Source organism: Halichoerus grypus, chromosome 1 (assembly GCF_964656455.1).
Source record: "Halichoerus grypus chromosome 1, mHalGry1.hap1.1, whole genome shotgun sequence".
NCBI classification, from domain to species: Eukaryota; Metazoa; Chordata; class Mammalia; order Carnivora; family Phocidae; genus Halichoerus; species Halichoerus grypus.
This window is the reverse complement of record NC_135712.1, coordinates 212,342,553-212,357,164: the sequence shown is the minus strand read 5'-3', so window position 1 is coordinate 212,357,164 and position 14,612 is coordinate 212,342,553. Positions and strand designations below refer to the sequence as shown.

At 64.3% G+C, this 14,612-nt stretch overlaps 2 protein-coding genes and 1 long non-coding RNA gene across 7 annotated transcripts; 1 reads left to right on the top strand and 2 right to left on the bottom strand.

Moving 5' to 3' along the window:
* Nucleotides 1-825: 825 nt before the first annotated feature.
* Nucleotides 826-3,052, bottom strand: PRR22 (proline rich 22). Of its 2 annotated transcripts, none has more exons than XM_036111923.2 (3): nt 2,527-3,052; nt 2,377-2,439; nt 826-2,028 (listed from the first exon to the last, which is right to left on the bottom strand). In XM_036111923.2, exons 1-3 carry the CDS (start codon nt 2,632-2,634, stop codon nt 844-846), a joined length of 1,356 nt encoding a protein of 451 aa, XP_035967816.1. In that variant the 5' UTR covers nt 2,635-3,052; the 3' UTR covers nt 826-843. The 2 variants fall into 2 exon arrangements, with proteins under 2 accessions (XP_035967816.1, XP_035967818.1); XM_036111925.2 differs by having other exon boundaries at nt 826-1,982.
* Nucleotides 3,053-3,199: 147 nt separating this feature from the next.
* DUS3L (dihydrouridine synthase 3 like) lies at nt 3,200-8,054 on the bottom strand. 4 transcript variants are annotated; one of them, XM_036111920.2, is made up of 13 exons: nt 7,887-8,054; nt 6,941-7,214; nt 6,177-6,689; nt 5,816-5,857; nt 5,542-5,694; nt 5,138-5,254; nt 4,875-4,940; nt 4,694-4,804; nt 4,348-4,444; nt 4,109-4,184; nt 3,646-3,834; nt 3,441-3,569; nt 3,200-3,354 (listed from the first exon to the last, which is right to left on the bottom strand). In XM_036111920.2, exons 1-13 carry the CDS (start codon nt 7,982-7,984, stop codon nt 3,282-3,284), a joined length of 1,938 nt encoding a protein of 645 aa, XP_035967813.1. In that variant the 5' UTR covers nt 7,985-8,054; the 3' UTR covers nt 3,200-3,281. The 4 variants fall into 4 exon arrangements, with proteins under 4 accessions (XP_035967813.1, XP_077913156.1, XP_077913157.1 ...); XM_078057030.1 differs by having other exon boundaries at nt 4,109-4,539; XM_078057031.1 differs by having other exon boundaries at nt 4,109-4,444.
* On the top strand, nt 8,015-8,742 carry LOC144379272 (uncharacterized). Its single transcript, XR_013441989.1, has 2 exons — nt 8,015-8,113; nt 8,290-8,742. It is a non-coding gene; the product is annotated as an uncharacterized LOC144379272 (long non-coding RNA).
* The last annotated feature ends 5,870 nt before the right edge of the window (nt 8,743-14,612 follow it).

The following is a 14,612-nucleotide window of genomic DNA, read 5'->3' as shown; positions in this document are numbered from 1 at the left end:
CCCTCCCGGGCGAGCGTGTCCCCAGCCACCCTCCACATTAGGCTGACAGCTAACATTCGCATTGACCTTCAAGGAAACCAAGCCCATCCTCCGACGTCCTTGGCCAGGGCCCTTCCCTTCACCAAGTGCACTTGGCTTTAGTCTCAAATATACCCCAAACGTGGCTGCGGGGAGAGGGGGCTCAGCAGGAAGCGGAGGGCAGTGGGGGGCCAGGCGGGGCAGGCGCAGACTCTGGAAACTCTGGAAGGAAGGTGCAGGGAGGCGAGCCCAGCAGGCTCCCGGCGCGGTGCCTGGCAGACGGGAGGTGCCGGGTTCCGGCTACTGATGCTGCCTCCCCACACCCAGCCACCCCTGGGGCCCCGGAGACCCAGCCCAGAGCCTGGGGCAGGAGGGCCCCTTGGTCCTCTGCAGGGGGAGAGAAGCAGGTTGGGGGGGGCGAGGGTAGGCCTCATCTCTGGGCCATTTCCTGCCCCTCTCTGGGCAACCCTCTCCCCGCCAAACACCTGGGCAAAAGATCCTCACAGCGCAGTCTGGACAGCGTCTCCCCACCTTCCAGAAGTCCCCCCCCCCCCCCCCCCCGCCCCGGCCTCTCTGCTGGCTGACCGATTTTCCGGGGCTTGGAGGAGGGATTTAGAATTCCCTGTGACTGTAGGGCTCCCCAGCTCAGCTTTGGAAGCCCAGTACCCAGGAGGTGCTGGGGGCCTGCCGGGCCTTCCCATGTGACCCCGGGCCCGCTGCGACAGGGCGGAGGAGGGGACCGTCCTCCGTGTCCAGCCTCAGCTCGCTGTCCCCGGGCCCCGCGATGCCACCAAGCTGACAGCAAGCCGAGAGATCAAATCCATTTTAATGGGGGGTGGCTCCCAGCTCCTGCCTGGGCCCCGAGGGGGCGGCGCTGGCCGGGCCCGCAGCCTGCTTGCCCTTGCCTCCCTGCCTGCCCTTCTTGGCGGACGAGGTGCCGGCCTTCCTCTTGCTGGGAAGCTCAGGCCGCACCGCGGGGGCCACGGTGTTCGCGGCTGGGGGCCCCGGGCCGGGCGGCGGCTCCTCATCCAGGGCCTTGAAGTTGAAAAAGTAGTCCACGTTGGACACGGTGTCCAGAATCTCGGGCACACTGTAGTCAAAGGACAGCAGCTCGTCCGGCAGGTGCAGCGAGCGGATGTCGCTGGACGAGTCGTCCCCGCCGCCCCTGCTGTCCGGCAGGGCGGGCCCAGGGGCCGTGCGCGGGGACCCGTCGGGCTCAGCGCTGCCTGGCAAGCAGTCGAAGAGCTTCATTGCGTCTTCCAGAAGCACCTTCTCAGGTAGCACGAAGGCCCTGGCTGCCTCGGGGGTCCTGGCCTCGCCCGCCCCCTGTGGGGCTGCCTCTGCCTCGGCCGCCTTGGGCTCCCCGGGGCCCGGCGGGTAGAGCAGGGCCGACCCGGCCCCACCACCCTGCAGCTCCTTGGAGGGGAAGGCCAGGGGCTCGCTGGGCCCGTGGAACTGACTGAGGTGGCCCTTGAGGTGGCCATAGGCGCCGGGGGGCAGCGCGGCCTCAGTGGGGAGCGTGATGAGCAGGGGAGGCAGCTTGTTCTCCTTGGGGACAGGTGGCGGTGCGGGCGGCAGTGGGGCTGGCCCCAGGCCTTCCTTGAGCAGGGGCGGAGGCAGCTCCATGTAGGCGGGGGGCCCCCCATCCCCCACAAAGCCCAGAGCCTCTGGCCCAGGCCCCTCGGGTGGGAAGTAGGGCATGAGGTACTGGGGGCCCCCAGGCAGCGGCTGGTAGTGTGGGTACGGCGGGGGCGGTGGGGCCGGCACCGGGGCCTTGAGGTAGTGCTGGGGCTCTAGGAGGTAGGTGCCTGGCGAGGCGGGGCCCCCAGCCGGGCCCCCGGGGGGTCCCCCACCGCCCACTGCCGTCAGCTTGTACAGGGACGACTGGCCGAAGTCGGTGGTGGCCCACTCAATTCGGTAGATGCGGGGGTCAAAGAAGCACCCACAGGGTGCCATCTGGAAACCTGCAGGCCAGGGAGGGGCAGCCCTGAGAGGAGCTCTGGGACCCACCTGGGGGAAGGAGTATAGGGTGGAGGGGGTGAGGGGCACAGCCCAAACCTCGGGGACCCATCTGTGGGATAGGAGATAGAGGCCTGGCGTAGGGGTCCATCTGAGGAATGGGGACGAGGTCCTGCCTTTGGGGTCCCATCTGGGAGTCAGGAGCCCTGGGCATCATTTGGGGGACCTGTCTGGGCAATAGGGCGCACAGGCTTTGCCCTTGAAGGCCTACTTGAGGGACCAGATACATAGGCCTTACCTTTTGGGGGCCACCTAGGCCCAGGGGCATGGGCAGGATAGGCCCAGACCCCTCCAACACACCCCCGAGTCCTCATCAAGGGTTGGGGGAGGGGCTGGTACCTGCCGGAGGGGCTGGAAACACCTCTTTCTCCGGGTTTGGGGGCTGATACAGGTTGGAGGAACCTGTGGACGAAAGCACTCCTGAGCCCTGGTCCCCCACCCCTCAGGCACCCCCACCCACCCTCACACCCGACACCCTCCGACTCGTACCCACAGCAGGAAGAGGCTCCATGCAGGTGGGAGCAGGCTGGCTGCCTGGCCCCTCGGTGCCATCCAGGCCCCGGGGGCTGAAGCCTTCTTGGGGAGCCGTAGGCGCATAGAAGGGTTTGGGGTGCTGCATGGGGAAGCAGGGCGCCCGGCCTCAGCAGGCCAGGAGGGCAGCAGGTGGGGGCCCGGCGGCCCACCCAGAGAACAGGCTCAGAGTCCTGCAGAGTTCTGTTTGCCTGGTTACTCCGGGCGGCAGGTTCCAGGCTGCGGCCCGCCCACTGGTCGGGATTCCGGTATCAGTGGGGGTGGGGGGTGGGGGGTGGGCAGAGGGCAGATGGAGAAACCAAGGCAGCCAGAGACAGGCCTCGCAAAGGGTGGGGCAGACCCTTTGCCAGCCATGCCCTGGGCAGCTCTAGGGCTCCTTCCTCCAGGCAGCCTGCCCGGATCCACACCCACGAGGGCCGAGGCCCCTGCCTCGCAAGCCCTAGCAGTTTCTTTGTGGGTAAAGCCTCCCTGGGCAGCCGTGGTGGCCAGCACAGGGCTCAGCCCATGGGGGCGGCTGCGAGATCGTCAATGAGAAAGGGAAAGTAACTGCTGGGGACAGGGTCAGCCCGGCGTCGAGACAAAGCTCCCCAGAGCGGGACGGGGAAGCCTCGGGGTCACAGAAAGGCCTGGGTTTTAAAAGAATAAAATTTATTGTCTTCTCGTGCAGCAGGAGGCCCCGCTGGGCCCTCAGACACCCCCTCCCCCCCCCGCGGCTACTTGTACGCGTTGGCCTTATGCTTCGGCAGAAAGACGAAGTTGGCTGGCACGGGTCCCAGCAGCATCTCACTGTGAAGAGGGCACAGGGTGGGGTCAGGCCTGCGGCCCACGGGCCCCTCGGCCTCCCACAGCCCGGCGCCTCGGTCTCCTGGCACCTGATCCGGATCCAGTCGGCCGCCTTCTGGCTGGCCATGAGCGTCTCCAGGTAGTCGCGGCCCAGGTAGTAGGGCGGCCGCTCGTTGATCCTCTGTGGGAGCCGCTCCAGGAGGCCCACGGGCACGTACCTGCGGGTGGCGGGCATGGGGTGAGGCCGGGCCGTCCCCACACACGGCCCCCCACCCCCCCGGCCCCAGCACCCACCTGCACAGGAAGGACAGCCACTCGAGGAGGAAGCGGCGGGTCTTCTCCACACCCTGCGTGTCCGAGCCCCAGTGCTCCAGGCCGTAACGTGTGAAGTCCTGTAGGATGGCCATGCGCTCGGACGACGAGATGTCCCAGTGCCGCTGCTCCTTGATCTCCGTGAACAGCCACGGTTTCAGCAGGGCACCGCTGCGGGGGGGCGGGGAGGGGGTCGGTGGCTGGCGGCTGGAGCCCTGGTCCCTGCCTCCCTGCCGGGCTCAGCCAACCTTCAAAGCCCAAGAGGTCCAACCCTCAAGCGCACAGAGGCCCGCTCCCCGCCTCCTCCCCAGCAGCTGCGTCCCCCCTCTCTGCCCCTTGTCCTGGAAGAGCCACCTGCCGGGAACACCGAGCAGGGAGGGGGGCAGGGAGGTGGGTGCGGCTCCAGCCGGCTCTTTGTAGCCCCCCAAACACAGACCGCACTTACCGGGCGATCATCACCCCCGCGACGCCAGTCTGCATGGCGCGGTTGGCATCCTCGTACGACAAGACGTCCCCGTTTCCTGAGGGACAGAGGCTGGGGGGTCTCAGGGAGCTGGGGGCAAGCGGGAGCTCGAGGGGAGGTCCTGCCAGCCCAGTGACGTCCCCGGGGGCAGGGCAGGGTCCTGGGGGGGCGGGCGGCAGGCATGTGGCCTCTGGGAACGGGGCTGGCGGCAGGGGACCCACCGAACAGGGGCATGGGACTGGCTGCCGTCGCACACTGCGCGATGTACTCCCAGTCAGCCAGCTTGGTGTAGCGCTGCTCCCGGGAGCGGCCGTGGAGCTGAAGGAGAAGCCACGCGCGGGGAGGGAGAGACGGGCCGGGAGGCGGAGGACCAGACACAGAGAAAGAGACCCAGAGAGATCAAGAGGGACAGGCTGAGAGAGAGAGACAGAGAGACGAAGAGACAGACAGAGGCAGAGACGGAGGGAGAGCCAGAGAGCAGGAGGGAGGAGCAGGGAGAGAGAGACCATTAGGAAGGGCTGCCGAGCGCTCCTGAGGCCCCCACGCCCTCCGTGCCCCGAGACCCACCGTGACCAGGGCTGCACCCCAGTCCCGCAGCTCAGGGAGCAAGCGGTGTGCCAGGTTCACACGCTCCTGGACGCCCGTGCGGATCTTCACCGTCAGCGGCACGTCCAGCACCTGCGGCGACGGCGGGGGTCAGCGGGACGCGGGGTCAGGCCGGGAGGGGGCGGGGCGGCCGAGGGCGTACCTGGTTCATGCCGCGGACGATCTGCTGGAACTTGGCTGCGCGGTTCATGAGGGCACAGCCCCCGCCCTGGGAGAAACGGGGGCTGGAGCAAGGGAGGGCGGGACACGAGCTGGGCCTACAGCCTTCTCTGCCTTCGCCGTCCAAACGGGGAAATCAAGGCACAGTGGCCCCCACGGGTCCCCAGGGACTCAGGCGGGAGCAAGGCCAGGTCCCGGGCTCCCGCCCACCCACACCGTGGAGGTCCAGGGCCACGCGGCTGCTACCTTCTTGTACACAAGGTCGATGGGGCACCCGACGTTGATGTCCACGAAATCCACCTCGATGGTGCGGTTGAGCAGCTCGGCACACTTGGTCATGGTGTCAGGGAAGGCGCCCTCAAGCTGTGGCCGGGGGCGGAGCAGGGAGTGAGGGGCTGGTCCAGGCTGTCCCTGCCCACTATGGGGATGGAGCCGGTGGCCTTGTCTCCCCGAAGTGGCCCTGCGCCAAGGCCCCCGGCCCTCACAGGGGCATCGGGCCAGCCCTTGGGCCCATGGCTGAGGCAAGAGGGATCTGGGAATGACTGAGTCAGGCCTGGGGTCAGGGAGATCCGACCCCGAACCTGCCCCAAAGCTAGGCAGCCCAGAGCCCCTCCGCACTTCCCGCCTCCCTTCCGCGGGGCGGCACCAACCTGGACGCCGAAGATATCCTCGCACGGATGGCGTCTGAGCAGAGCCCACTCGGACGTCTGGCCCTGCAGCAGGTTGGTGCACACAGCCATCTCCCCGCAGGTCACGTCTGCCCCGAAGCGTTTACAGATCCGCCGGAAGGGCAGGTTCCCGCACTGGGGGCAGCGGGGGACACGGGCATACGTGAGGGGCGGCAGGCAGGGAGCCCGGCCGCCTCTCGCAGCCCCAGGACCCACGAGGCAGGGGCAGACACCGGGCAGCGCCGGGCCGACGTACCGTGGTGAGGGGCGCCAGGTACAGCTTGCCGCTGATGTCCAGCTGCAGGGAAACAAAACCCGGGGAAGCTGGCCGGGCCTCTGGGGCTCCCCTGCTTCCCCCCGCCCCCCGCCAACCTCCGGGCCTCTGCACAAGTCAACGGATCCTGTGGAAGGACTGTCCTGTCCTCCGTGTCCTCCTCTGCCGCAGAGCTTCTGCCCAACCGTCGAAACCGCAGGCCTGACGCCCCTTCTGCCCCTTCTCCCAGGAAGCCTTTCCCTCCCTCCGCCCCAGCCCTGACTCTCTGGGGCTGGGGCTGTGCGTTCGGCTCTTTCTGCCCCCACACCACCAGCGCCCTCAGCAGGAAGCCCCGTCCACAAACCTTCCTCTTCTCACACGGCCGCAGCCTGACTATATCCTCGTCCGTCAGGGGCCCACAGGTCCGCACCGAGCCACTGGCGAGGGCATCAGCGCCTGGCTCTGGGACGGCCTGCTGGGTGTCACCGCTGTCCTGCCCGGGGGCACCTTCGGCCCCCGAGACCTCAGGGACCGTGGCCTCAGGGGAGGGGCCCGGCACGTGGCCCTTGCTTAGCTGGCGGAGGGCCTGCTCGGCACGCTCGAAGCGGACCTTGCGCTTTCGCAGCTGCTGCTGCAGGGCCTTGTCCAGGCCGTTGCGGACCGGTGGGGCCTGGACCCGCTCTTCCCGCACCAGGTTCTGGCCTTCGGGTCCCAGATGGGCCCCGGCGAAGCGGCAGGTCACACCATAGGGGCACCTGCCAAAGGTCTCGAAAAGCACACAGCGGGGGCCCAGGTCCGACGGCTTGGTCTCCAGGTAGAGGCCCACGTCATGCAGGAAGCGGCAGCGGTCGCCAAAGAAACACTTCGCAGCTGAATCCTGAATGGGAACCAAGAAGCCATCAGGGAGGATGGGGGGGAGGCTGGGCCAACCAGGCAGCCTGGGTGTGAGCCTCAAACCCCTCCCCTCCTGCTGCGTGTCCTGGGGAAAGTCAGGAACCCATCAAGGCTGAGTTTCTTCATCAGGAAGATGAGGACAATAACACGTCAGAACTTCCCGAGGATTGAACGGGGGAGCAGAGAGACTCAGCCCGAAGGTCTCTAGGACTTTCAAGCAACAATTACACTCACCTGGACCAGGGAGGGGCAGAGCCTATTTTTGTCATAGTGGGTGGGTTTCATGTGGGGCCGGCCCTTGTTCTGGCCCCGGGCTCTCTTCTGAGCCTGCGGCTGCTCCCGGGGCTCGGCCACCTCCCCCGTCTGCCCATCTTCCAGTCGGATGCGCTTGGCCTCGGGTTCAGCCAGGTCATTGCTCCCAGGGTCGCCTGCCTTGATTTCCTGGCTGGGCTTCTCCTGCCCTTTGGCTTCCAGGAATTCGTGGAACTGCTCCTTAGTGGTGAGGTACCTGCCAGCAGAGAGGCAGTGGGGAAAGGGCTTGTGGAGGGGTCCTTTCTCCAGCTCGGATGCAGTGGACGCTGGGGAAAGCGACTGAGAACACCTGTCCCTGCTTAGGTGCCTCTGCTGATGGGAACTGCATTACTTAGAACCAGCCAGCTGCCAGTCAGGGCGCACCTCAAGGCCACAGGCAGAGCCCAGATTTTGTCCCCGGGTCCCACTGCCCAGAGTATTGAGCCAGACTACAAACAGGCATAAACATCTCCGGCCACATTCGGCTAGAGAAAACTACATGTCCCCGCATGCCTTGCAATGGGGCCACAGTCGCCACATTCCCCAGCATGCCCCACGGCCCTCGCTTCAGACACAAGTCCCTGCCCGTAGCTAAGGCTGGCTGCAGGTGCACAAGCGCTACTCCCGCCATACGCCCGGACTACAGTCCCCAGCATGCACTGCGGCCCCAGCCTCCAACCCTGCCCAGCCCTGCAAGGACCGTGGTGTCCTTCGCACACGTGACAACCCCCAACGTGCGCTGTCCGCTCCGACCCTGCGGGTGCAGGAACCGCCCAGACTGAAGAGCCTGCGAGCTTCCCGCCCGGGCCGCTGCCCCGTCACCCGGCATGCACCTCTTGTAGGCGCCGGGAAGGCCTCGTGAGGGTTTCTCCCTGCCCCGGCGACTCACTGAGGTTTAATGGGAGCCACCCCCCGTTCCGGAGCGCCGGCTCCTGAATCGCTGCCGCCACCGCTCTCTGCTGGGGCCTCCGCCGCTCCCTCCGCCATCGGCCCCCCTCACGCCGGCTTTGGAGTGCGGCGGGAAGGCCTTCCGGGTCGCGAGTGCGTCTTCCTGTCGTGCTGGGGAAATGCGCATGCCCGGGGCGTTCCAAGTGACGCCATTGTTCGCGAGTCGACGTAAGGGGGCGGAGCCTGAGTGGGGGTGGAGCCTCGGGTCGCACTTCGGGTAGTACCGCTGAGCTGAAGTGCTTGCTCGGTGGTTCTCCCGACGGGCCGTAGTCGACCCACAAGGGTGTTCGAAAAACTTTAAAACTGGGGCTTTAAAAAAAACAAACTCCACGGCTTTTATGCAGGACATTATCGACAGGTAATTAGTTGAGTGCCTGCGTGCCAGAGGCCGTCCTAGATGCCAGACATGCAGCAGCGACTACAACAGGCGAATCCCGACCCTTGAGAGCTCCCGGGGGAGCGGTCTGCCTTCCAGCGCTGGCCTCGGCTGCCCTCTGTAGGACAGTCTGGGGATAAAACGGTGGACTCTGTCAAAAAATAAATAAAATCTTTAAAAAAAAAAAAGGGGGGGGGCGCCTGGGTGGCTCAGTCGTTAAGCGTCTGCCTTCAGCTCAGGTCATGATCCCAGGGTCCTGGGATCGAGCCCCGCATCGGGCTCCCTGCTCCGCGGGAAGCCTGCTTCTCCCTCTCCCACTCCCCCTGCTTGTGTTCCCTCTCTCACTGTCTGTCTCTCTGTCAAAAAATAAATAAAATCTTTAAAAAAAAAACGGTGGACTTGTGGCGTCCAGTCCTGGCGAGACTTCCTGCCCAGCTGTGCCTGCCCACCTCCTGGGACCGAGCTCACTCCTCCCTCCTAAGATGCCCGTCCCATCGCCCTCTGAGGTTCCACCAGGAGTCTACCCCCACCGTCCCCACAGGCACCCCAGGCCACTCCAGAGAGGCAGTTGGATAGATGGGGAAACTGAGGCCCACAGAGAGCTGTCGGAACATAGCCTCGCCTTTCTGGGCCTCCAAGGGCTCCCTGGCTCTGCCTGCCATGCCCTGCGCTTTCTGTGAAGGCAATCAGGGAGGGCCTCCTGTAAGCGGGGGGAGGGAGAGAGAGGGGACTTTGGACTGGCCATTGACAATAATATTAATATTAATGAGGTAATGTTAATATTAATGATGTAATATTAATTGCTCACTATTATAGTGGTGTAGTATTAATCGTATACCAGCGGCTACACAGTTATTGAGCACTCATTTTGTCTAAGCCCTTTTCTTGCATTAACTCACTTATTCTACTCTCTGACTTTGTGCAGAGGGAACAGGCATTCATCCCAAATCCACCTGAATCCGTGGGTCCCAGAGATCCCTGGCCCAGGGACTGCCCCACCGTCCTGAGCCAGAGACCGGGGCATCAGCCTCCCCTCTGCCTCTCCCCCCACAGCCTGTGGGTTCCTGTGTCCTGCCCACTTGCCCTCCAGAGTCTCTCTCTAGTCCATCCCCTCTCCCGTCACGCACCCCCCCTCCCCGGCCACACACACACTTCTGGGCCTCAATCTTCCAACCTGCCCCCAAAACCCAGCCTCCCAGGCACAAATCTGACCATGGCTTTCCCCTGCTCCCAATCCTTCCGTGTCTCCCTACTGCCCCAGCCCTGTATCATGGCCCCCAAGTTCCTACAGGACCCATCCCCTGCTGCCTTCCCCAGTTTCATTCCTCATTATCCCCTCACTCCCTAAACTCAAGCACCAGGTTCATTCCAGACCTCCCATGAGCCAGTTGTACCTCTCAGCCTTTGCATGTGCTGTTCCCTCTTGCCAGAAGTCTATTCCCTGCTCCCAATCACCTTGTTCATTCCACTCACCCTCTAGTTCTCTCCTCTTCCCCCTCCTCTTCCTCCTCCCCCCCTCCTCTTTCTCCTCCCCCCCTCCTCTTCCTCCTCCAGAAGCCTCTCTAACTGCCCCCTGCTGGGGATACTGCCCCCTTCAGGCTCTGCAGCCATTTGAGCATCCCCCCTGGGATCGTGACCCTCATCATCCTGGTGCTACCTGGCCACATGCCATCTTCCCCACTGTACTATGAGCTCAGAGAAGGTGGGAGTTGGGTCCACCTCAGTCACTGTGTGTCCCCAGCACCCAGCACCAGGCCCTGCTCACCGGAGGTGCCCAATGAACACTTGCTGAGTGAGTGCATCTTATCATAGCTGGGAGACTGAGGCACAGAAGGGCCAGGACCTGCTCTGGGGGTCCTGCCTTCACTGAGGCTGTGGCAGGGGGATGAGAACTTCCCAGGTGTCACCCTGGAGAATGTGGGGACATTCAGGAAGATGCCCCCCTCCCCACCCTGAACCAGGCCTGAGTCATCCTCTGAATGCCCTATCTTGACATTTGGATTTGGAGAAGCAGAAAGGAGGTAGGTGGCACAGGGGACCGATGGGGACACCGAGGCACTCAGATGGGGAGAGGCAGGGCCTGGGGAAGGTGCTGCGTGTACTCTCTCTCTCCCTCTGTCTGTCTGTCTTGGTCTCCGCCTCCCTCTCTCCCTCTGCTTCTCTCTCTCTCTCTCTCTCTCTCTCTCTCTCTCTCTCTCTCTCTCTCTCTCGGAGTCCCTCTTTTCTGTCTCCCTGCTCCCTCCCTGTGTCTCTGTCTCTCCCCTGCCCTCTCTCCATCCCTCTTAGCCAGGCCGGATGGGGTGGCAGCAGCAGGGCCCGTGCGGCCTGGGCTCAGTGCCCGTTTCTGCCGGGGCCACCCCGGATTTGTGGCTGTGCCTCCTTTATCTGGGGCTGCAGCTGCCCCTTATCTTCTGGCTTCAGGACACGAGACAGGGATTAGGGCAGCCCAGGCCAAGGACGCGAGACAGCAGGGTTGGGCAGACGGGTGGCAAGGGCCAGGGTGCTGGGGGGGGGTGCCGCAGGGCACCCGCAAGCCTTGGCAGCCGGGGCTGCCGCGTGCACGCGTGCGTGCGTGGGGGGGGGACAGTTTGTACACGTGTGTGGCTTTTGCATGTGTGATGGTGTGTACGCATGTGCAGCTGTGACTGGGGAGAGTGTGTGACCTGGGGGGGTCTGTGTATATGATTGTGTTTCTGAGTGTGTTTATGTGTGTCTGTGTGTGTGAGGGTGTGCACATCTGTGGCTGTGCGTCCGTGAGCCCCCGCCCCGCCCCACAGGTGCTGCACAACCCCCAGCCCAGCCCCCACCGGCTGCCTGCCCTGCGGCCCCGGCTCCCTTGCGCTGGCCTGATGGCTTTCCCGCCTTGCTGACCCAGGGCCCCCAAGGACAGGGCCCCTGACCTGTGGCCTGTGGCTGCAAATGGCCCCGTGGGGATGGCCGTCAGCCCTGCTTTTCCCATCCTCCCTCGCCTCGACCCGGCCACCTCCTTCCTGCCGCCCACGGGCCTCAAGGGCCCCATCCTGGCCGAGGCCACCAGCTCCTCCTGGCCCCCTCGCTCTGACCCTGGGCTGTGTCCCCTGTCGGGGCTGAGGCTTCTCTCCACTCCAGCATTGTCCAGCTTGGGGCCAGGATGACTGTCAAATTAAGAACCCTGAAGCCTAGTTTAGAGGAGCCTCTTGGCCGGCAGTTGGCAGCTCTGAGCTGTCCCAGTGACCCCTGGCAAGCCCATTCCCTTCTCCGCGGGAGAATGACACTACCAGTCCCTGAGGATCTGCACTGGGCACAGAATGACTGTGGGAGCAATTTCACCGATGAGCCAACTGAGGCCCAGCCATCTCCGTGACCAGCTCATCGTGGGGTGGAGCAATGCCGAGTGTATGGAGATGCTCCAGCTGGGGGTGGCGGGAGAGACAGAAGACACAGAGGGCTCCGGGCCACCTCCACCCCTGCAGCTCTGGTTCCTGGGGGTCCTGAGGTACAGCCCGGGGCCTGCAAGGCCTGGACCAGCTCCTGGTGCTAAGATGGAAACTTCTCCACCAGCCAAGTCCATGTCTTGGCCAGCAGCCGCTGGCCTCCCAGAACCTCTGCCTGGGCCTCCACTAGTGAACAGAGCACTCCCCCTGGGAGCAGTGACTGCGCAGCAAGGGCAGGGGGGCCAGCCTCGGGGGTCAGGGGTGGAGGAGTGGCCAGGGCAGTGGTTGAATGTTCTGGAATTATCCAGCCCGGGGTGTGAGCCTCTTCCCTACTCTGTGACCTTGGGCCAGCGTCTTGACCTCTCTGATCCCCAGGTTTCACACCTGCCAAGTGAGCACAGAGCAATGTGGGGGCGGGGGCATTGCCTGGAGCTACCTGGGGGGGGGGCACCCGAGGAGGTAGTGAGTGAGCGGAACTAATTCCCAGGCAAACAACATAGAGGGCTGGTAGGTGACAGGGCCTGGGCTCTGGGTGCACCTGCGCTGTCCCAACCCTGCCTTGGCCTTGACCCTAGGGCCAGCAGGCTCAAATCAGCTACAGGGGCCACGTGCCCATAGACACCCCCTACTCCACACTGAGCCTCGGTTTCTCTGTGCATATTTGCGCACTGGGGAGACCACAGCCCATGCAACCCACGGGCTGCTCTAGAAGCAGGGGAGGTTCAAGGCACTGTTCCACCCACCCCCGCCCCACAGCAGCCACAGTCTGGGAGAAGCAAGGTTTAAAAATAAAGCATTGTAAATACCCGTGTTTCCTGCAAATAGAACCAGCCCCTGAATCCCCGTGGCCTCCCGGGCAGCCAGGCCCAGACAGCTCCTTTGAGGGGGGCGGGGGCCAGAGGGAGGGCGTGTCTGTGTGCACCCCAGTTCCCAGCTGCTGTGTGAGTCAGCCAGTGCGACAGGGTGTCTGTCACTGCCTGTCCAGGGGGTGACAAAGTGTGTGGGTTGGTGACAGAGAGCGTCCAGAGGTGCTGGGTTGCGTGAGGTGACACACTGGTGCGTGAAGGTGTTGGGACGGAGTGAATGTGTGTCTCCTGTGACCACGTGCGGCTGGCCCCGAGCAGAACAGGGTTTCTAGGGGCCTGCGGGTGATGGGGTCTCCAACAGCGGTGGAAGGTGGGCGCGTGGCCTGGCGTACCCCCTCCTACCTCCTGTCTCGCCCCACCGCAGCCTCACCCTGGCGCCCCTGCCCACCCCAGAGGAAGAACCGAGTCTTTCAAGTTGCTGTTGCCAGGGCAACCACTTTACGAGCGTCCACATGGTGGGCACATGTGTGTGTCCTGCGCCCCATGTGTCTGCACGCCCCCACCCCCATGGCCCCAGCCACGGTGGGGAGGGGGATGCCGGCAGCGTGGGGTGAGCAGGAGGTGGCCAAGGGGCGGCTGGTGACAGCTTAATGGTGGCTGGGTGCGGGGGGTGGGCTCCCGGCTGGGCCGCATGTGCGCAGAGGGGCTATGCCTCCCAGACTAGCCTCACACGTGTGTGCGCTTGTGCGCACGCACGACGGTGTCTCCGAGTCTCCCGCGCTTGTGTGGCTGTGGGGAGCGTACCGCATCCTCGGGGGGGTGTGCATGTCGCGGGTTACTGTGTGCAACGTACGCGTGAGGGCTGTGTGCGTGCACCCCGCAGGAGCGTGTGTGGTCTCCGTGTGGCCGTGTGTACCAGCAGTGGGTGGGGCGTGGGTCACACGGAGTGCCCGTGTGTGAGTTAACGTGTGTCGTGTGTATCGGCGCCAGGTAGCATGGGCGTGCGTGAATGTGCACGAGCAACCACGGGGCGACTTGGAGGGCCAGTGGGCTACTGTGTGTGCATGTCCTGTGCGTCTGTGTCTCTACTGGATACTGTGTGTGTGTGTGTGTGTGTGTGTTATGGGTAATGTGAGCTCTGTGTCCATGTGCACACGTGCGTCTGGCTGGAAGCGAAGGAAGGACACCTGCGTGTGTGTGTCTGTGCATGCCCTTGGGCAAGGACGTGGGTGGTCGTGATCGCTCCGTGTTAGGGATGGTGCTGTTCTCATAAAGGGTGTCCCAGTGTGTGTGAGAACAAGGATGGCACCGGGTGTGACCCTGCCTGGATCAAAGATTTGGGGGTCTGTGTGCGAATGGCCAGGGTGAGCGTGTCACCGGGAGGGAGCACAGGGTGACACCAATAATGGCAGACACTCGGGCATCGCTCACCACGAGCCAGGGACGGTTACTCCTATTTACTTAATCTCTACGACAACCCTATTAGAATCGACTCATAATACCCCGTGTTACAGATGGGGAAACTGAGGCACATTTAAGAAGTATCGGCCCAAGGCTGCACAGAGCAGACACCTGTCCAGGACCAGGCAGCTCCCACGCCGCCACTTCTCTGATACCTGCTCGTTGTTATGCCCCCACCCTACCCGCAAGCTCACATGCTGGCGGACTCCTTCCTGCCGTCCTTCCTCCGTGCTCCCGACGTCCCCCACCCGCATGCGCCCGAGCACAGGGGGTGAGACTACCTGAGTGTCTCCTGTCACCGCGCACACTGCGTAGCCGTGCAAGTTGTACAGGCCCTTGGGGGGAGGTGTGTGTTGAGGGCCCGGAGGGGGCGCGGGGAGAGGCGGTGGTCCTAGGAAGGTCTAATACCCATACGAATCCCAGGGCTGCTGGGATCGGAGGAATGCAGGCGGCCTGGGCCAGAGTGAGGAGGCCCCAAGAAATCAGGCGGCAGCAGAGAGAAACCAGGGCACCCGGCCCCAGGAACGCAGGCGGCGGCCGGGACCGCGCGGGAAAAAGCCCGATGCGGGGGCCGAGGGCTGGGAGGTAAGGAGGGTGTTTTTCGGTAACTA